Source organism: Setaria italica, chromosome IX, assembly GCF_000263155.2.
Source record: "Setaria italica strain Yugu1 chromosome IX, Setaria_italica_v2.0, whole genome shotgun sequence".
Lineage (NCBI taxonomy): Eukaryota > Viridiplantae > Streptophyta > Magnoliopsida > Poales > Poaceae > Setaria > Setaria italica.
Window position 1 is genome coordinate 5,581,984 of NC_028458.1, and position 19,058 is coordinate 5,601,041.

A 19,058-nucleotide genomic window follows, 5' to 3' on the forward strand; every position below is an offset into this window, starting at 1 on the left:
AAGTTGTTGAGTTCGGAAAAGGTGAAAGCCATATAAATAGATTTTATCTTGAACAATACTTTCATAAAAAATATACATATATCACTTTTGGATAAATATCTTTATAAAAACAAGGAGTCAAAGTCATGCTTTGGAGATCGTGTCGCTGTCCAAAACGACTTCCTTTTCCTATACGGAGGGAGTACGTGGTCATTGGCCGATGTATGAGTGAATTCCAAATATGTTTGATGTTTATTTTTATCGTCATATATTGGCAGGAAGCTCTGAATCCCCTCATGCTTCCCAGACAGGTATTCACGTCATCCCCACCATCGATGCCCTATTGCCCCACGAATTGGTATTGTCCTCAATTTTGTGTTGTGGTGATGTAGTCACATGATTTGCATGCTTCTCTTTCCTCTTTTTTTTTTGAAGAAACTCTGTACAATCATATTGTTGTGGTGCAATTGTGCAAATATGTTGTTTTTCTATTTATGTGTGGCTGTTGACGGGTGGCTCTGCCGCAGTTATAGAGCCTACGTTTCTGTCCTGCCAATGTTAAGGAACCACAGGCTTCTTGTGTGTTATTGGAATGTTAAAGATATATAAATTCAATGCAGCTATGTCCATGATGTTAAACGATGTGCAATTTCTTTCTTCTTCCTAAAAAAAATTCTTTCTTTCCTTTTCCTTTTTGCATTGTCTGTTGGGGACGTATATAAGCAATCAAACGCAGCGATGATCTCCATCTATTTACAAAATTACCAAGGGACGGCTTGAAGGACGATCCATGCCTCATCCATTCTATAAATTTCATTGCTGTAGGCCTTCCCCCTCCTTCTCTGACAAGTTATTTTTTTGTAATGTTTTTTGTAAACCTCCTCATTCTATAAATGGCGACGTGGCTCATTGTTGTAATGTTTTTTGTATGCAGTGTCTCGAGAGCAAGGAAACCCCTTCGGGGATTGTGAGGCTTTTGTTCACAAGCTGTATGGATGCCGCTGGGGACCTTTCTAGTTTATTTGATCTTGTTAGTACAAGCTAGTAAATCTACTATGAGTAATACCACCGTATCTTATGTTTGTTCTGTGCTATGGCATAATTAACCTCGGTGCCGGCTGAGCTATGTTCTGTTATCCTCTCGAATGCTGTTCAGTTGTGCTGGTTAAAAAATTTCTGCCGTTTTTGAATATTTGAATTGCTATGTTCTGTTATCCTTGAATGCTGTTCAGTTATGCTATGTTGTTCAGTTATCTATTTGTCTATGTTGCTAGTGACACAGCTATGGCCTACGGCATCGAACCGATAGTGTAGTAACCCAGCTCATTTTTTGCCATGACATGGGTGTTCAGATATGGCTTGCGCGTACTGCATGGCCCATATGTCAGTGACTTCCAATGGCGTCAGATCACAATATCAGCTTCCAAATCCACCTAGACCGTACATCCGCGTGTATACTGCAATTGGTGCGAACGCATGCGCACGTGCAAACGGATGGATGCAACATTCTAGATGCAATCATCTAAAATTTTGTTTTTCAAAAACAATGTAAAGCTTAAACATGGATGTTCCAGGCACCTGCTTTCAGATGGTTCCCAGCCAAATCCTACCAGAAAGCCCCAGGCTTCCACAGGAAGTAAATATGTAAAAGTGACTTTGCTCAGTCATTCAATTCACTCCTAGATGGCTTAAAAAATTGCAGATCCTAATTGTACAAAAGAATATGTTCTCAGGAAGAAAAAAAAAACAAGGGCCTCTGCCGCCCCCCAACAAATCTAACCTTGTCCATCCAACCCCATACAACGAAGTCCAACCCCCTACTCTTCTTTTCCCCGGGTAACTATCCCTAACATATTTCAAACCTAAAGAAACAACCGTTTCCCACACAGGAAGAACTGAGGTTGTAAAAACAACAGCATCTCACTTCTTAGAAGGGGTAGCAGTTGCTTTATTCGTGCTTGCTTGAGGATCACTCGCCGTCCTGGATGGCGAAGCACCATCTATGGCAATGTTCCCCAGCTCTACTGCCATTGCATCTCTTTCTTCATTCTCTTTCCTTTGCTTCTCTGAAACACCATCAGCTGAATTCTGCGTAGAATCTGGCAGGGTTGTAGGTTGCTTTTGAAGCGGACCAGCATCAAGCCATGGATGCTGAAGCAATTGAGCAGCTGTAGGACGCTTCTCAGGAACAAAATCAAGTATCGGTACAAGAAAATCCGCCATGTCATTTGCGTTTCTTTCAGTGAACTCGTACTTCTCCATCAGCACCTTGTTCAGAGGCCAGAACCGCAAGCGTCGGATATGCCTCAGATCTCCATACCGATTGAAGAACTCGCGCGAGTACCGACCACCCAAGGCAATCTAGGAAACAAACAGCATTTTTGTCATATAATTAAGAACACTATCAACATTTTCTTAAAAAAAACTATGGGAACTGAAGGTTGAAACATCCTTTTCTTTTACCTTACGAGGCATCATTCCTAGTAGCTCCATCATCAGCGCAAGGTGATCCTGCATTAGGTAGAATTGCTCAGAATATGACTCCATTGGTAAGGGAACAAGTCAAATCATTTCCTCAGAAAAATGAAATACTGCTGTCTAGGGGGCACATACTTGGCACATGCAAAATACTGTTCAAATCAAGAATCCTGATGTAGTTTTTTATTCAAGAAATAATCAGCAGTTTATCCCCAAAAATTGCAGAGGCCAATTAACTAGAATAAACCACATGATAAATGCTTTAAACTTTAGCTCAATCCAAACAAATTAAATTTTCATCTCATACCATTCTATGAGGCTCAAGACCGTATACCATAAAAAATAAAAAACGATTTGCTATTCATATATTAATTCTTGTTAACAGGACACAAGAAATAGCAAACAAAATTCTCATTCAGCCCAGTCTGGGTGCAGCAAAAACTCAAGAGTCAAAAGGGAGTAATAACAAACTGCACTGTCAGCAGAAGCAGCCAGAAAGAAGCAGCAGTTTCTAGCTCTATCACCTTAGTATAAATTAGTTTCCTAACCATTCATTGTAGTCTGTTTTTTAGACATCAAGTTTACTATTCGTGCACAAAAACAATTTGGACATGATGAAAGTTATCACTTTCTCAAAATATATATCACAAATGCATCCATAATAATGGATAGGAGATACATATGTAAGACAATTTCATGGTTAAAATCGTAGCATCATGATTGGACAAACAAAAACTGTAAAGTGCTTAAAGAAAAAAACAACAGAGGTAAGCAATGAAGGTAGTTCTGGTGGGAAAAAAATCACTGAGGTACAGAACTGTAGAAGAATACTCCCTTATTTCATTTTTACAGGTGAGTAGCCTCACTATGCAAAATTGATTTTTGACCATAAAATTTTACTGTGATATTTTATTACTAGTTACAAAATCATAATCACTAAACTTTAAATACAAATCCGGTGGTATCAATTTTGCAGCACATAACTCACATAAAAGAGAGGATACTGGGTAATCCACAGATTGTATTTGCGGTGATGCAAAGTTACAAAAATCTATGTCATTACAGATATAACCAATGGTAAGTACATGAAAAATAACTATCTAGATGTACGCATGTAAACATGGGAAATAAAGGACAAAATTGAAAAATCCATTTAGTTACTATGTGGGGAAAAGGCTGTAGAACCTGTTGGTTGCATAGTTAAAAGACAATACAAAAGGACATTGCGTATCTTTTCCAGATTCATATTTGCTTATCATAGTTTAAATGGGATATGTTGTTAAGGTTCCCGCTGAAGTAAAAGAGAGCTACCTGACACCAAAGTAAATCATGTAATAATAAAAGAGTACTTCATCAAACCATATGCTAGTTGCTTCTAGTTCAATGATTGATTATGAGATTAAAGCATAACTACAAATCAAAGAAATTACAACTGTTGGGCCAACTATATTGTGTTCAGTGCAAGTCTCAGTAAGTCAGTATAGAAGGCTTTTCTTGACCTATTGAGAACAACATTTTGTTCAAGTTAGAGAGGGGTGCTGTTTACAGGTGATCTTAATTTTATTTAGATATGACACTATGAGAAGTATGTAAATAGTTGAACTCTAGGTAATGAAAACAAATAGATATACCTCATCTCTGTCGAAATTGTCACCACTGTGTGGATCAAACAGTACATCCCCCGTGGCAAGCTCGAAGCAGATGCACGCAAAGGACCATAGGTCAGCAGATGTAGAATACTTGGAACCAAGTATAACCTCAGGACATCTGTACTGCCTTGTTTGAATGTCACTTGTAAACTGCTTGTATGTCCAACATGCATTTCCAAAGTCCACCAGCTTGCACTTCAGATCAGCCTCCATTGCCATCTTCTTCTTAGCCCCTTTGCTACCCTGTCTATCTCCTTTTGACCGCTTCTTAGCTCCATCCTGGCTAGGACTGCCCTCATTTGTTGTGCCTAGATCTCCTCTGTCGTCTGACCCATCTGTGTCAGCAGATGCCACAGCATTACCACCTTCTGAAGTTGCAGCAGCTGCACGTTTGGCTTTCCTCCGGATCTTCTTCTTCTGGTTCTTGGAGAGGCCACCATTTACTGATGGTGCAGGCGCCTTTGGAGTTGGCTCGTCTGTCTTGGCAGAAGGCAGAACCAAGGGCACACCTGACTTCCGGGGGTCCTTTGAGGGGTCAATGGTAGACACAAGCAATATATTCTCAGGCTTAAGGTCAGTGTGAATAATAGAAAGCGTGCGGTGGAGGTAGTCGAGGCCGATGAGCACATGGCGGCATATCTCCTTGACCATCGGAAGGGGAATTCCACGATAGTTCGTGTACTTTATCAGGGTCAACAAGTTATCACCAAGAAACTCAAATACCATGCACACATGGTTGCCATTAGGGCCCGAGTGCTTGAAGTGGTCAAGGAGCTTAACAACACATTTGGAGTCATCAGGATCACCATCAGCGATCTGCTTCAAGATCTTGATCTCATCCATGGCCGCCTCCGTGTAGTGCTGAGCGCTCTTTTGCACCTTCAGTGCCACATATCTCTGCACACAGAATCAACAAATCCAGAAACATTAGACAGGTTGCGGCCTGAATCTCTAAACATCAGCGAATAAACGAATCAAAATATTTGCCTGCAGTAGTGGCAACCAAAAATGAAACAGTAGTTATCATTTACAAGCAATCCATTCTAGTATCTCTACGGCAAAAGAACGAGCAGTTGGTGGGCACAGGCAAACTGCCACAGGAAACTAGACAAACCGCATCCAGATCGAACCCCTGTTGCATACTAGCGACAACACTAGTCATTTGAATTGAACACGAAGATATCTCGAGAAAAGGGGTAAGGGCACGCACGGAGTGGGCGGTGTCCCAGGCGAGCCAGACGGTGGAGAAGTGGCCCCATCCGAGCTTGGACTGCACGACGTAGGCTCCCTGCTTGAAGGAGTCCCCTACGCGGACGGCGTGGTACCCGCCGCGGCGGTAGTCCTCGGTGCCCTCGTCCTCCGACGTGTAGTCGCTGCTCTCGCCCTCCTCGTCCTCGTCCTCTCCCCTCCCCCTGGCCCCCGCCTCCGCGTCCGCCTCCATCGCCGCCGCTGCCGCTGCCGCCGCCCCCTCCTTGTCCTCCATCCGCCGCCTCGACGACGACGACCCCGCGGCCTCCGCCTCCGCCATCGCGCGGGAGCCCCGGATCTGCGCGGTGCCGCGCGGGAGCTAGGGTTTTGGGCGCTCGCTTTTTCTAGTGGCGGTGGCGCTCGGCTCGTCCGTCTGGCGCTCCCCCCCCGCTGCGCTTCCTTCCTTTTGCCTCCTCTGCGCCCCGAGCGCCGCGTTATTATTGGCGGGGTGGATATGTAAAAAGACGAGATGGACGAGGACACTGCTGCAAAAAAAAAAAAAGTATTATTGCTAGTAATTATTATTGATCGTTTTTAATTAAGCAATTGGTCTTTATTTTTTGGGAGGACAGACTACCTAATGTGTTCGGTGAATATGCATCGATTCTGAACATTGTGCAACTACCTGTCACATTATCCGAAGAACGATTGGCTTTGACAAATGGATCAAAAAAAAATGTGCTTTGGAATTTAGTATGATTTTCATGGCTCTGGTGTGAGACACTGGTTGCAACGTTTGGTGTCCAACGGATACTTTATTTTCTTGTGGTTATTATTAAGGTTACATATACGAAAATTCAGCGTGGAGTTTGTAGGATTTGCTCTCTTGCCACCAATTTTGTTCCATTTCAAGCGTCAACTAATTATTTTTAGCAAACTATCATCAAAGCTTACTCCTTCCCTTCACAAATACCCGACACTTCTATTAAAATTCAGACAAACTTTAAAACTTTGCCTGCCAATTAGTTCGAAAATAATCAGATTGTGGACGGCTTACATATTTTCTCTTTTAATTTTCTTTCAGAAACAAGGATTGGCATTTTTTTATATAAAATAAGCAGATTGTGGACATAGAATGTTCTAGAGGGGAGACAGAAGGGAGCAGGTGGAGGAAGAGCCTGGCTAAAGCTTGGAGGCTTGGAGCTTTGGGAGCAGAATCTGTACGGCTGCAACGAATACAATACTTGTCTTTTATTCTTTATTTATCTGCCGTAGACTTTGCAGTAGTAGGCAAAAATTATACCAATGTACTGCAGATAAATACTCATGCTCTCCGTTTTCGATCGCAAATACTCAACGTGCTTAGCCAATTCAGATTAAGGAATTTTTATGTCTGCCAAATTACTAGCTCTGGACAGGAAGGCGATCGAGCTGGACCACCAGCCCTGATGGCAAATTAGTACGGGCCCAAAATAATGAGATGGTGGTGGGTGTACCATCTGCCGTGCACTAATGAATCATTATCATTTCTGGTTTTAGCGGTAGAGAAATCAAGCGTGCAGTGCATGTAATAAGCAGAGAGCGGTTGCTACAAGTCCATCATGTGCTGATTCACTCATGCAAGAATTTCTGATGGCCTCTGACCTCATGGAGGAGGGGAGCAAGGTAACAAGGGCACATCAGCTGGCCTAGCTAAACAAATGCCAACAAAATCTAAGACAGGCTAACTGTCAAACTGATGAAAACGCCGTCCGTAACCTGTTTGGATTGCAGTTTCAAAAAACCATGATATTGCAAAAACTGTTGGTCTAGAAATCAAAGGCACTAGAAAAATCGCTGTTGAAGATTCTAAAACACCCAAAAGCCTACCGTTTTAGAAATGCCATGGTTTTGCCCCATAATTATGTTACCTTGCAAACACTAAATTTGCTATTTTCGTTTTAGAATGTTCTGAAAACACTAAATTTGCTTGCAAATACATTCCAAACAACCTGCGCATGCAATTTCGGCAGTAGGCGAAAAAATTTACCACAGAAAACGATTGACATGCTGCCAAATTAAAATAAAAACACTTGAAAAATATACTGCGAAAAAGTACATGCGAAAGGTAATCCAACAAAGAGATATTTTCCTATCCTTTCCCAACCTTTGGCCTACTGCCAATCCGAAGCTGACTTCAGTGAGACACTTCACACTTCCAGAGTTGCAGATAAGGCTACACCGCTACGCTGCCACTCACCATTCACCAGTTCCTGCAAGAGCTGGCCATGGCGCCCTTCTGCACTCCTGCTGCCACTGCAGCGCCCCATGCCACTCCAACCCCTCTCACCAGCTCAAGGAAGCATATCTCTATGTGCCTCTCCCCCAAGCTAGGCGGCGGCGGCAGCCAGAGGGCGCGGCTTGCGAGTTCAGCAGCTCCTCAGGTGCGCGCGCTGGCGCCGGCGACGGCGGCGGAAGAAGCGGCGGCTGCTCCCTCCCCCGCCCCTGTCAACGTGGAGTACCTGGCCGCCGAGTTCGCCGGCCACGGCGTGGGTTTCGAGCCCGTGGGCGGCAGCTGCGCCGTCAAGATGGCGCTGAGCAACGGCAGCGTGGCGCACCTGCTGCTCCCCAGCGGCCTCGTCACGTCCTACAAGCCCGCCATGTGGCACGGCACCGTCACGGAGGTGCTCCACACGAACGTCACCGAGGGCCCCGGCGGGCGGGCCGTCATCCGCGGCGGCGTGGCCGTGGACCTCCGCTGCGCCACCGGCGGCGGCGGCGGCGGGTGGTCGCCGGGTGGTGCGTGGTCGCTCCGCGACGTCCGCGGAAATCCCACGACCTCCATTGAGGTACGCGCAGCGGCGCCACAGAATGTGATCTTATCACGGGACGCTGCCATGACACAGCGCGTTTCCTTGCAGGTCGAGCTCGCGGCGGCGGCGCCGGGGAACGCGGCGGCGGCGAGGTGCGTGGTGACGCTGCACCCGGAGGCGCTGTCGACGGAGCTCGCTGTGACGAACGGCGCGTCGTCGGCGCCGATGGCGCTGTCGTGCGGCGTGTCGAACCACCTGCGCGTGAGCACCCCGGATGCCACCTACGCGCTGGGGCTGCAGGGCTCCGACTACCGCACCGTCGAGCCGGCGCTGTCGGAGTTCAGCATCATCCCTCCGGACTACCAAGCCGCCGCGCGGCAGCCCGCGGCCCGGCACCACCGGTGGGCGAACAGGGGCTTCGACATGATCCTCTCCGGCGGCCGGGACCGCGGCGGCGCGGCGGACGACGACCAGCCCGACGGCGAGGAGGACGACGACTACAAGCACTTGACGGACGCGGTGTGCCGCGTCTACAGCCACGCGCCCAGGGAGTTCACCATCATGGACAGGGTAAGGAACCATGAGAAAGAACTCCGTCGTTGTTCAGTGATCTATGCATTCGGTTGGATAGGAATGCAGGGCCAGGAGAGTGATGGCTGATGCGAGTTCTTGGAACTGCAGGGTAGGAGGAACTCCGTTCGCTTGCACAGGAGTGGGTTCGAGGAGCTGTACGTGTTCAGCCCAGGATCCCAGTACCAGTGGTACGGCAAGTACGCCTACGTGGTCGTGGGGCCTGCCATGCTGGAGCCCGTGGTGCTGGGGGCCGGTGAAACGTGGCAGGGGGCTCAATACCTGCGCAACCCCAATCTCTAGGCTCACCGGCACTGCTGCACCTACAGTTGTATATGTAGCAACAACCGTGGTGAATGGTGATGTCCATATTGAAATGCTGATAACAATATTATTGAAATGTAGGCGGACGATGTCCATATTGTTCGATGTTGCAACGCAACACAGCTTCTGAGCTTCACATCACAATTCACAGCTACAAAGCATTTCTAAATCTGACAGCAAGAAGTTCCGAACAAAGATCATTCCCTGTTCATGCCAAGACCAAGTACGTGCATGACCAAGAGACCAAGGAACAAGCTGCCATTGTTACACTCACTTTAAGCTACACATCGTCTCCATATTCGAGGATATTTGTATACAAGAAGAGCAGGCGGGATCTTATCCAGAGAAGAGAACTACTCCAGGGCTGCAACTACTCGTGGGCGGCGCGACGGCCGAGCCCGACGGCGAGGACGAGGACGAGGACTAGAAGCTCGTGACGGAGGCGATGTGCCCGTGTCTACAGCCACGCGCCCAGATCTTGAGCTGAAAAGAGTACGCCATGGAGAGCCATGCCTGAGCCTGTCGTGCTGGGGCCTGCGGGCCGGATGCACGTGACCGGGGGGCTGAACACCTGCGCAGCCCCTGCTTTTAGGCTTCAGCGCTTCGCCTGCAGGCCTGAATGGCTGAATACCTAGGAACCAGTGATGCTGGGAGAACAAAATGTCCCTGGAGCATTACATCAAATGTAACAGATGCTCATAGTGAAATGCTCACAACTGAAAACCGAGGGACTACGAACATTAACCTTGTAAGTTTCCAACAGATGTCGAATGCGATGATGCTAAGATGCAATGTGGTCAGCAGCACCAAGGAACAACACAGCGTTTCTTATCACAACTACAAACATTTCTAGATCCCATATGTTATTCTGAACAAGGAAAAATCCCCGTCCCTGCCAAGCATGTACATTACTAAAAAGATGAAGAAGCCTCCCATGGGCCATGTCAAGCTCACTTTAAGCAACAGCTCCAAGTTGTGACAAGTTTTGCACCCTACCAACTTTGGACAACCTCGGGTAGAAGATCCTGCATGTTGGGCCAAACCATCACCACTCCTTCAGTCCCAATTCAGGTCTCAGGCCAACACATAAGGAACCATTTGCATCCTTGCCGCTGTTGAGCAAACATACTGTTGGAAAAATTGTGATGTGTTAGTTGGATCGGAAAAGAAATCCTGCCAAATCTTTCCCTAATAGCTTTGCCGGCCATCATAGTAATATCGTACAACAGGTAGCTGAAAGGAAGCATCTCTAATCAAGTTTAATTCTGGAGTTGAGCTGTAGGAAGCTTTGTCAGTGCTGAGATAGTCCCCATGCAATATATGCAAATAGAAATGGAAAGATGTGAAGAGCCACAGCAATTTGGAGTTAATATGAACAATTAATCATCAGGCGGTAGGAAATTTCTTTCTAATGAGGAAAGACTGTACTAAAGGAACAGCCTACAGGGTTTAAAAATCTACGATACCGTATAGGAACATGAATTGTAACAAGGATTTGTTTTATAAAGTAACTGTTACTGGTATGCATCTTACCAACTTAGGAAAACCCTCATTGAAGATTCCTGCATGTCGGGCAAAACCATTTCCCCTTGAATCTCGTTTCTGGAGTCAAACCCACACATGTGTAATGAAACCATTCGCCTCCTTCACACTGTTGAGTGAAGGTAAAACAATTAGCACTTAGAGGAGATAGATAGCTTTTACACAAGAAAAAATTTATACCATAACATTGGTGTTTCAAATGTGACAGCGTGACCCAATTGTGGATTCTAATCGTAACATTTGGTAGGAACAAATCTGCTGGATGTTTCTTTAGTAGCAGTGTTTGGAAACCATACTATTTCAGTTTAGGCTTTATGCATGATTGGAAAAAGTCATACGCAAATAACCATGAGTTGTCGACACAAAGGTCGGAAAAAGTTCAATTTTGGTTTGTAACGATGTTTGGAGATCATACTATTTCACTATTTCAGCAATCGCAAAGAGTCATACACCACGCATGCTGGTATGACCGTGATTTCTTGACAAAAAGTTTGGAAAAGTTAAGTTTTGGATATGTGCAGGTGCCTTTACCTGGTTTACTGTGTCATGATGACTCAATGACAAAAGATGGCCTGTGTAACTAGCAAAGCCATTGACCAGGGGACAAAATGCTGTATGAACATATTGTAATTGACGAACAGTATCTGAACTGCAACATGCTCCAGAATATACGAGAACATGCCAACATTATATCCCAGCCATAAGAGTAAAGCAGTGAGCAAACTCTAGTCTGCAACTCTGAATGGCAGCAAGTATAGAAAACCACAAACTTAAAGATAAGATGATGCACTATCGAGAAGTCTAGCTGCAACAAAGTATATTGAACTGAACGCTACTTCTGTTGTTTGAAATGGAAACAAAGAAGTCTTAAAATCCCCAAGTAAAAACACCTCTGCAAAAATTTAACTCTGAGATCTGGCAGGCTTATAACCTAAAGGATACTATAATTTAACTCTGACAAATAACCCATGAGTCATGATTATTTGGCACCAAAACAACTTACATTCTCATTGTCACAGGCAATCATATCGCCATAAGAAACCTGAAATACCAATGACGAATAAGAATTTTATTCAGCGAGCATTTGCGAAAAAAGATTTTAGATAAGATGCAAATATAAGTTCCAGGAAAAATTAAGACGTATATTGTTTCAAAACTGACCTGGTGGCATATACAATACGTCGGTTCATTTGGATCAATCATTTGATCTACATCCATAGGTGTACCTGCTTTCTTGCTGCTACCTGGAGGGGGCATTAAATCAAAGTCCATACCCCTTTCCCTGTCCCACTCCCTCTCTCTAAATTTCTTTGATGCTTGAGGTGTACTAAAACCAAGCCTCCTTTTCTCATCCCTGCTAACCACCGGAATTGGAGGAAGGACTGGCGGTTCGTCTGGAGGTATCTTCCCTTCTGCAATTGAGAGGGAGAGGTCAATAATCTGTTTGATGAATAACTAAGAATGGCATCCCACAATGATGTCTAAAATCTGACATGATTGCTAATACCATGCTTTAAATCTTCTGCAAACTGGCCCAGGTCTTCATCAAGACGTTTGATATGGCTCTCTATCTGTACAATAATGTCGAAGGTGCTTGCAATTAGATATCCACACAAAGTAAGAGACACCAAATAAAATGGTAAGACTAAAAAAACTTCTCATTCTGGGTTGATCCGGATTCCTCAAAATCGCTCTACTTCCACATGGGTATAACAGGTGTTACGATTCTAAACATTTAATCTTAGATATATGGTGGCATATCAAACAATATGAATCGCATCATGCTTTTTCGTACCATATTTAATTTAATTTCATCTGGCAAATCATTTCTAGAAGTCCAGTTACTACTTATATTTGAATTTGTGCAACTTGTAACATAAGCAACTCAGAGCATATCAGTGGCTACAAAGACTTGACCCTAGAATTTGTTTCAATTTGTACAATAGTACAAACGCATACTCTTGCAGTAATTTTGGAGTTCAGAACAAAATGTTAGAGATGCTTGGGGAATAGAAATTAAACAGCAATTAAGATGAGTAGCAAACATGAAATAAATATTGTGGCACTAGATGAACGCTTAACATTGAATTTCAGGGAAACAACAGCAATGAAGCAGTACCAGGTCATAAGCTTGACGTGCCAGCAACACTTTCTCGGTGCAGAGACTCAGAGCATTGTCCTGACTAGCTTCAATATCCTTCTTCATCCTCTCTGATTCATCATCATCCATGTTTGGCCTGTCATACCCATGGGACGATACTCCCAGGAGATACTTGATCTGCTCTTTGGTCTGACCCATAATGCCTGAAACACAAACCATACGACAAACTTAAGCAAAAACAATCATCTGCTCACATGCCATCTACAGTTCACGAAAATACAACTTAGCATCAACAGACACTAACAAAAATAGTCTACAAATCGATTCAACAGAAGAGAAAAAAAATTGCGAACATTATTCTTATATAAGAAAACAAGAAATGGAGATAAATCATCACCGTGTGCCCTGTCGTCGAGCTCGCGCATAGTGGAAAGGATCCTCTGCAGGTCGCCGGCCAAGGTGCTTGAGTCTACACGATTCCAAACACAAAAGCAACCGGTAAGAGCGAGCAATCGGAGGCGCGGTAACAAATCCGATAGACCGTGAAATGGAAGCGCGTAAGTCTTACACTCCAGGTAGTCGTCGACGTACACGCCGGTGCGGGCGATCGCCATGCCGACAGACGATGTGCGGGCGGATTCCGCGGCTTCGGGCTGGTTGATTTGGGGATTAGGGTTTCGGAGGCGGCTACGGAAATTCGCTGCGAGCTCGAGGGAGAAATTGCTAGATCTAGTATTACGTCAGCAATTCGTTTTGGTGTCCACGGGTGGGCCAATCTCACGGGCCTGAAGCTCGTGGCCCAACGGATTGGTTACTGGGCCTGTTTTATCATGGCCAAATTGTTGTTGCCATTATTAGTCCGTCGGACATCAAATTCAAATCAACATCAAATTTGATTCTTAAAAGAAACATATCAAATTTATCCATGTCCGCGTTTGCGTTTCATAGGTCTCGGCTTCGCTAAGAAAATAAATGAAATGGAAGGCCAAGGCTTCGCTAAGAAAATAAATGAAAGGGAGCTTGTTCTAATGGTTGTGTAATCCCTGATGGTCTAGTAGCGATTCACAATATTGGCGTAACACTGCTCAATGCGTTCCTGCGACGAGCGGCCTTATCTAAAGGCTACAGGGCTCCACCTTCCTGCACTCATCCATGACCGCATTCATTTACAAAGTCACAGCTTATTAAGGCCCCCTTTGGCACGGCTTATCTCAAAACGGCTTCACCGGTGAAGCCAAAGTCGGTGAAGCTAAAAAAACTGGCTTCACCCGGCTTCTAGTTCATTTTAGTCCCGGCTTACAAAACGGCTTCACGCTACAGTGTCTCGATTTACGTGAAATAGATGAAGCCAAAGCCGAAATAAGCCGTGCCAAAGAGGACCTAACATGACCTGCATAACACACAAGACAAGATACTAGATAACGTCCCGTGTAACTTCAGCATCCTTATTCATTTACATTCATCCATGATGCTAAATTTTCAAGAGAGGGTTTATGTTCAAAGCACGACACATTTATGATAGGAAAAAAAAGGGTCATGTCACACCAGTTTTAGGGAATCATCCAGGCAAAGAAACCACAGATGGCTGTAGTGTTCGTGAGCAGAAAATGGATCAAGCACGAGATATACAGTGCATGATAAAAAAAAAAAGCTTAAACCCAGAGTCTTGTTTTATTACTCTCCAGCAGTACCGCGACATGCAAAAAACTACTTAATGTTGTTCAGAAGTATAGAAATCGGCTGCTTCGCTAACAATAATATAGCTAAAATAAGGGGGGGAAAAGAGCAAGGGTTACAACAATCCCATTGTCACAGGGTATGTAAGAGACCTAACACAGGTAGCACGACACGAAAAACCAGTCACACAACTAAAACAGGAAATTGAAGTAAACTCTCCCATGATGAGCCCCCCCAGCTAACGAGCTCCAGTACCAAACCAGGTCTATAATTCAGGCAGTAATTAATATATCTTAATTTGCAGATACCACAAAACCTGCAGCATTTGCAAGATCATTTGCCGGCCAAGGCAACAGATAGGTAACATATGATGCTTAGTTTCCATTTGATACGCCACTTTCAGCAACAGGTTTGGAGGCATTTGACGCTTCCTCAGCAAGAGTGCCTTCCTTGCTCAATGCATGTTTCTGTGCCCCTAGATTGCCATCAGTTGCATCCTTGTCCTTCTCTTGAGATACATCACCCCCCTGGACAATGTGAACAACAATTTGGTGACATCAGAATTCAGAACCTATCATTTCAATCCATACAGAACCACAGAAACTGTAGTAACACCAGTATCAGCACTTGCCTGGCCTTGAAGCGATTGCTGCTTTGCTCTCTTTTCCTGCATCAACTTTTGGCGATTCTCGTAAAAACCAAAATCATCCAAAATTGAGGTTTTGCTAACATGTTCTTTGAAAATCTTCAACATTTCAAGACCTTGCTCAAGCTTAACCTGCAGCATTATGGACAACACAGGGCCCTTTGTAAGTAGGCTGCTGAAAAGATAAATTATATTCAGCTTACAGTTATATATAATTGGCTGTCAGGCAGCCTAGCTTATACTTATAGATAAATAAGATCATGTTACATGAAGATTTTCAGGGAACATGACTGTAAACACGGCATAGTCATACGACTGTAAACATGCATAGACATACATTACAGTAAACAAGATCAGGAAATAAACATTTCATATTTTGTAGTTCCCATTGGCTTTTGAAGCACCCCCTGATAAACATGTAAATACTTTAAATATCCTGAAAATAAACTAAGTAAAATATTATCTTTACAGTAACTCCTGCCTGTTGCATCATGATATAATTTATCACTATTAAGTGTCAAAGCCAGTAGATTTCAGTAAAATATACCTCTTGTGTGTCACGGCTGTTTGTAACAGGCTTGTTATCATTGTTATCCAGAGTAATATGCTTCAAGATGTTGTTGGGCACATCCTTGACTATGTGCCACTTGAGTGGGAAACAACCATTCCATTTGTCTTGTTGCCAATACTCCACAGTCTTATCAAAGTCAACAGGACCAACCATTTCAGCAACACCAACAAACTGACCACTAGTGTTCACCTAAGGGGCAAGGTCAAAGTCAAACAGGGAATATCAAAACAGGTAATAATAGGGAAACATGCAACAGACTTACAGAGAAAAACAAGAACACTGGGCAGTCACTGGATTTCTCCTGAGCCTCTCGGTATCCAGCATCCAGCTTCTTATTGCCATTAGGAGTGCTAGCCCACACGTTGTATTTTATACTCTTGTGCACATCATCTTCACTATATGATTTGATAACAAAGAATTTTGCATCCTTGTAGGCTACAGGAAATCCTTCCTGGTTAAATTGGCCTTTGTCTGTAAGAGCACTGCTCTGTTTACCCACTGAAGGGAGAGCCTGGCCCTTCACAGCAATAGTGACAGTAGGCCCGAACTGCTTTTGGTGCTTGAAACCACCAGACCTTGGTCCTCTGTTCAGCTCAGTAAAGCCATCTTGATTCTCACCCCCAAAACCAAAAGGTGCACGCCCTCTAGGCTTGTATTTGGTATCCATGACTCCCCACCGCCCGTTGTTTCTTGAGTTATACACATTTGATCCAAAACCAAGGCCACCTTTCAGTGTGTTCCCGTACTGACCGTACTGTCCAAATAATCTGTTGTCGGGGTACATCCTAGAAGGATAGCTAGGTGAGGTCAAACCCATCCCAGACGAAGGCATCTGTGTATGTATACCCTGGAAATAATGAAACTAACAGCTAAGCTTTATTCAAGGACACTGCATACTTGCCATAATAATCCAAACATGCAAATGCATCACATTCTTATGTGCAGAGTCTTAAGAAAGGTTGTACATGTCATTATCAAGAATATGTGAGAGCAAGCTTCAATGAGTCATTGATTGCCAGACATAATTACTTAAAAAGGAACTCTGCAAAACAATATTATGAAAATGATTTGTTCGGAGAACACACCATGAGGTTTGCTGTTGGACGCTGGCTCTGACTTTTCACAGAAGATGAACTGGAACGGTAAGATGTGGAACTAGCAGTTGGTCTCTGATGCCCATTCGAGTAAACTGGCCCATCATACCATTGAGCTGGAGAACGAAGACCACTGTGACCATAATTGCTTGCAGAAGGTCCGCCACCTTGCATATGTCCTCTTCCATATGAACCATTGTTTGCTAGGTTGGTCTGCTTACGCGGCAGCGAACTGTTGTTAGCAGTCGGCATACCAGTAGCACTCCCATTTGCGCTTGTTTTTGTTGCATCTACCAAAATACGTGTCGGGTGACTGACAACAGAAGGCATCTCAGGTTGAGAACTGGCACCATTTACACCGTGTGTTGCGTTCGTTGGGGTTGGTGACTGATAATACTGAGTCGGGTACTGATATTGCTGAGAGCCATATGATTGGCCATCATGCCCAGCATTTGGTGCAGGAGAACCCGAAGGATATGGGCCATACGGAGCATAACCATATCCATGGTACATGTCGCCGTACACACTCTGCTACATTGGTTCAACAGAAAAGAAAAAGGAATCAGCTTCATCTCTTATGCTATCCGCATGAGTACATAAGTGATTCACCAAAAGTCAGAACTAACAGCCCTGAATGTGTACACCTGCCATTCTATATTTGTTCTTAGCTTCCTAGACAAGGTGAACGCTAATCTAATGTATTTTAAACCCAAAAATACACATAGTTGAGATAATGGCACAGTCAACAAAAAATGTCAACTTACAGGGGGCATCTCCATTCCTTCATGACCAACATACCTTGAGTCCCACTCATTGGCTGAGCCATCATAACCTGGTGAACCAAGATACATGAATCAGACATCGCAATTATTGAGCTTAGCCACCTACAAAGGTTTGCGGCGACAAGGAGAGCATAGGTTTATGTACCACTAGGATAGTAATATGCTGGAGAGGCATATCCACTGGGCTGGTAGAAGAAGTTAGGGTCCATGGCCTCTTGCAGCAGAGGTGTTATCGACCTGTCCACCTGCGAAGCAGGGCTCTGTGCATCTCCAGAGTTGGCAGATCCATATGGCAACCCAGAAGGCTACAATTGTACAATTAGGAAGGCATGATTTTTTATATTATTAATAGTGAATCCCTCCTTCCACTAAGAAGAATTTTACAAAACAAAAATCACCGAAAACTGCCTAGAAAGCTACCTTTTTGGCAGCGTTGGAGCCATCATTATTGCTCTCCAGAGACAGCTTCTGCAGGAGATTGGTGGCCTCTGCAACTCACGAATCAAGGAAAAAGATCGAATTCGAGCAAGCGCCTCACAGTTCAATCATACAATTTACACGACGATTTAGTGGAAAGTTTAATTTTTTCAAATATAAACATGGCTGAAAAATATCATATAGTATTACTCCAAGACCACACAGATCAAACGAAGAAAGGATACGGTCAGCAACGGTCGGGGCAGGAGCAACAGTCGCCATGGCAGATCCTTCGGATAAGCGAATCCGGCCTGAAGGGACCTCGTGGCGGCGACGACGGGAGGGAAGCTCGGCGCCGGTCGTCTACGAGGTGCAGCCGCGGATCCGCGGGCCGGAGCGATGGCGGCGGCTGTCGGGGGGAGGGGCGGCGGCGATCGGCGCGGAGGCAGAAGGTGGAGGGCGGCCACGGGACGAGCGGCGTGGACACCCTGCGGGAGGGGCGGCGCGGGATAGGGGGCGCAATTCGACAGCAAAATTGTTTATGGTGGGGAGAGGCGGTGGTAGAGGATAAACCCTAGAAGGGTGAGGAGGAAGATGGGAGGAGGGGGATAGCCGCCACAGACGGGAAAGAGGGAGCGCGGCACTCAGAGGTAGAGGTTTTAGGGTGTGTTTGGTTTTGGGATGATGTGGGTTGGGTTGGAGCCGACCCACTTTTATGGGTTGGAGCCGACCCATCCCGTGTTTGGATGAGTGGGTTGGAGCCAACCCAGTCTTTTGTTTGGTTGGAGAGATTGAGAGGGTTGGGTGGATGTCTTTTTAACACCGTTAGTTGTGGGCCCCACCTGTCAGCTGCGGGGCCCACCTGTCAGCCTCTCTTTTTTTCCTTATCTTCTTCTTCCTCCCTCACGGTCCGCTCCTGCTCATCCTCCTGGCGCGCTCCTCCTGCCCGGCCGCCGGCCCCTGCTCTCCCCACCGCCGGCTGCAGGCCTGCGCCCCCTCCCCGCCGCCGGCCTGCGCCCCCTCCCCGCCACGGGCCCCTGCTCTCCCCGCCGCTGGCCTGCGCCCCACGGCCGGCCGCCAGCGTCCCCCGCCGCTGGCCGAAGCCCGCGCCGGCCCGAGCCTCGCGGCCGGCCACCAACGCCGCGCGCCGCCGGCTGGAGCCCCACCTGGCTCCTCCTCACGCAGCTCCCCTCCTTTCCGGCGGAACTCCCAGCCGCGCCCCTCCCAGCAATCGGCCAGAGAACACGC

At 45.6% G+C, this 19,058-nt stretch overlaps 4 protein-coding genes across 5 annotated transcripts; 1 reads left to right on the forward strand and 3 right to left on the reverse strand.

Moving 5' to 3' along the window:
• Positions 1-1,620: 1,620 nt before the first annotated feature.
• Positions 1,621-5,634, reverse strand: LOC101770816 (SRSF protein kinase 1). The gene is made up of 4 exons (XM_004981728.2): positions 5,317-5,634; positions 4,089-5,003; positions 2,443-2,490; positions 1,621-2,340 (listed from the first exon to the last, which is right to left on the reverse strand). The coding sequence occupies exons 1-4, from the start codon at positions 5,632-5,634 to the stop codon at positions 1,900-1,902; spliced, it is 1,722 nt and encodes a 573-aa protein (XP_004981785.1). The 3' UTR covers positions 1,621-1,899.
• Positions 5,635-7,478: 1,844 nt separating this feature from the next.
• On the forward strand, positions 7,479-9,121 carry LOC101771203 (protein NDH-DEPENDENT CYCLIC ELECTRON FLOW 5). The gene is made up of 3 exons (XM_004981729.4): positions 7,479-8,122; positions 8,195-8,656; positions 8,768-9,121. The coding sequence occupies exons 1-3, from the start codon at positions 7,562-7,564 to the stop codon at positions 8,957-8,959; spliced, it is 1,215 nt and encodes a 404-aa protein (XP_004981786.1). The 5' UTR covers positions 7,479-7,561; the 3' UTR covers positions 8,960-9,121.
• A 566-nt stretch (positions 9,122-9,687) lies between these two features.
• LOC101771603 (PHD finger protein ING2) lies at positions 9,688-13,381 on the reverse strand. Its single transcript, XM_004981730.2, has 8 exons — positions 13,192-13,381; positions 13,021-13,092; positions 12,642-12,826; positions 12,030-12,093; positions 11,684-11,934; positions 11,526-11,564; positions 10,514-10,631; positions 9,688-10,108 (listed from the first exon to the last, which is right to left on the reverse strand). Exons 1-7 carry the CDS (start codon positions 13,235-13,237, stop codon positions 10,530-10,532), a joined length of 759 nt encoding a protein of 252 aa, XP_004981787.1. The 5' UTR covers positions 13,238-13,381; the 3' UTR covers positions 9,688-10,108; positions 10,514-10,529.
• Positions 13,382-14,263: 882 nt separating this feature from the next.
• On the reverse strand, positions 14,264-18,449 carry LOC101772125 (YTH domain-containing family protein 2). Of its 2 annotated transcripts, none has more exons than XM_004981732.4 (9): positions 18,056-18,449; positions 17,814-17,881; positions 17,539-17,698; positions 17,376-17,443; positions 16,603-17,139; positions 15,780-16,364; positions 15,494-15,706; positions 14,932-15,078; positions 14,264-14,827 (listed from the first exon to the last, which is right to left on the reverse strand). In XM_004981732.4, the coding sequence occupies exons 1-9, from the start codon at positions 18,090-18,092 to the stop codon at positions 14,675-14,677; spliced, it is 1,968 nt and encodes a 655-aa protein (XP_004981789.1). In that variant the 5' UTR covers positions 18,093-18,449; the 3' UTR covers positions 14,264-14,674. The 2 variants fall into 2 exon arrangements, with proteins under 2 accessions (XP_004981789.1, XP_004981788.1); XM_004981731.4 differs by having other exon boundaries at positions 16,603-17,142.
• Positions 18,450-19,058: the final 609 nt, after the last annotated feature.

Coding starts and splice junctions, on each gene's coding strand:
- LOC101771603 (XM_004981730.2), bottom strand. CDS start 13,237: ATGGCGATCGCCCGCACCGGCGTGTACGTCGACGACTACCTGGAGT. Junction 11,935..12,029: donor TGCAGAAGATTTAAAGCATG/GTATTAGCAATC, acceptor TCTCAATTGCAG/AAGGGAAGATACCTCCAGAC. Junction 11,565..11,683: donor CGTATTGTATATGCCACCAG/GTCAGTTTTGAA, acceptor TTGGTATTTCAG/GTTTCTTATGGCGATATGAT.
- LOC101772125 (XM_004981731.4), bottom strand. CDS start 18,092: ATGGCGACTGTTGCTCCTGCCCCGACCGTTGCTGACC. Junction 16,365..16,602: donor GTCCAACAGCAAACCTCATG/GTGTGTTCTCCG, acceptor CATTATTTCCAG/GGTATACATACACAGATGCC. Junction 14,828..14,931: donor AGCAATCGCTTCAAGGCCAG/GCAAGTGCTGAT, acceptor CACATTGTCCAG/GGGGGTGATGTATCTCAAGA.
- LOC101770816 (XM_004981728.2), bottom strand. CDS start 5,634: ATGGCGGAGGCGGAGGCCGCGGGGTCGTCGTCGTCGAGGCGGCGGATG. Junction 5,004..5,316: donor CCTGGGACACCGCCCACTCC/GTGCGTGCCCTT, acceptor TTCTGTGTGCAG/AGATATGTGGCACTGAAGGT. Junction 2,491..4,088: donor ACAATTTCGACAGAGATGAG/GTATATCTATTT, acceptor TACCTAATGCAG/GATCACCTTGCGCTGATGAT.
- LOC101771203 (XM_004981729.4), top strand. CDS start 7,562: ATGGCGCCCTTCTGCACTCCTGCTGCCACTGCAGCGCCCCATGCCACT. Junction 8,123..8,194: donor ATCCCACGACCTCCATTGAG/GTACGCGCAGCG, acceptor GTTTCCTTGCAG/GTCGAGCTCGCGGCGGCGGC. Junction 8,657..8,767: donor AGTTCACCATCATGGACAGG/GTAAGGAACCAT, acceptor TTGGAACTGCAG/GGTAGGAGGAACTCCGTTCG.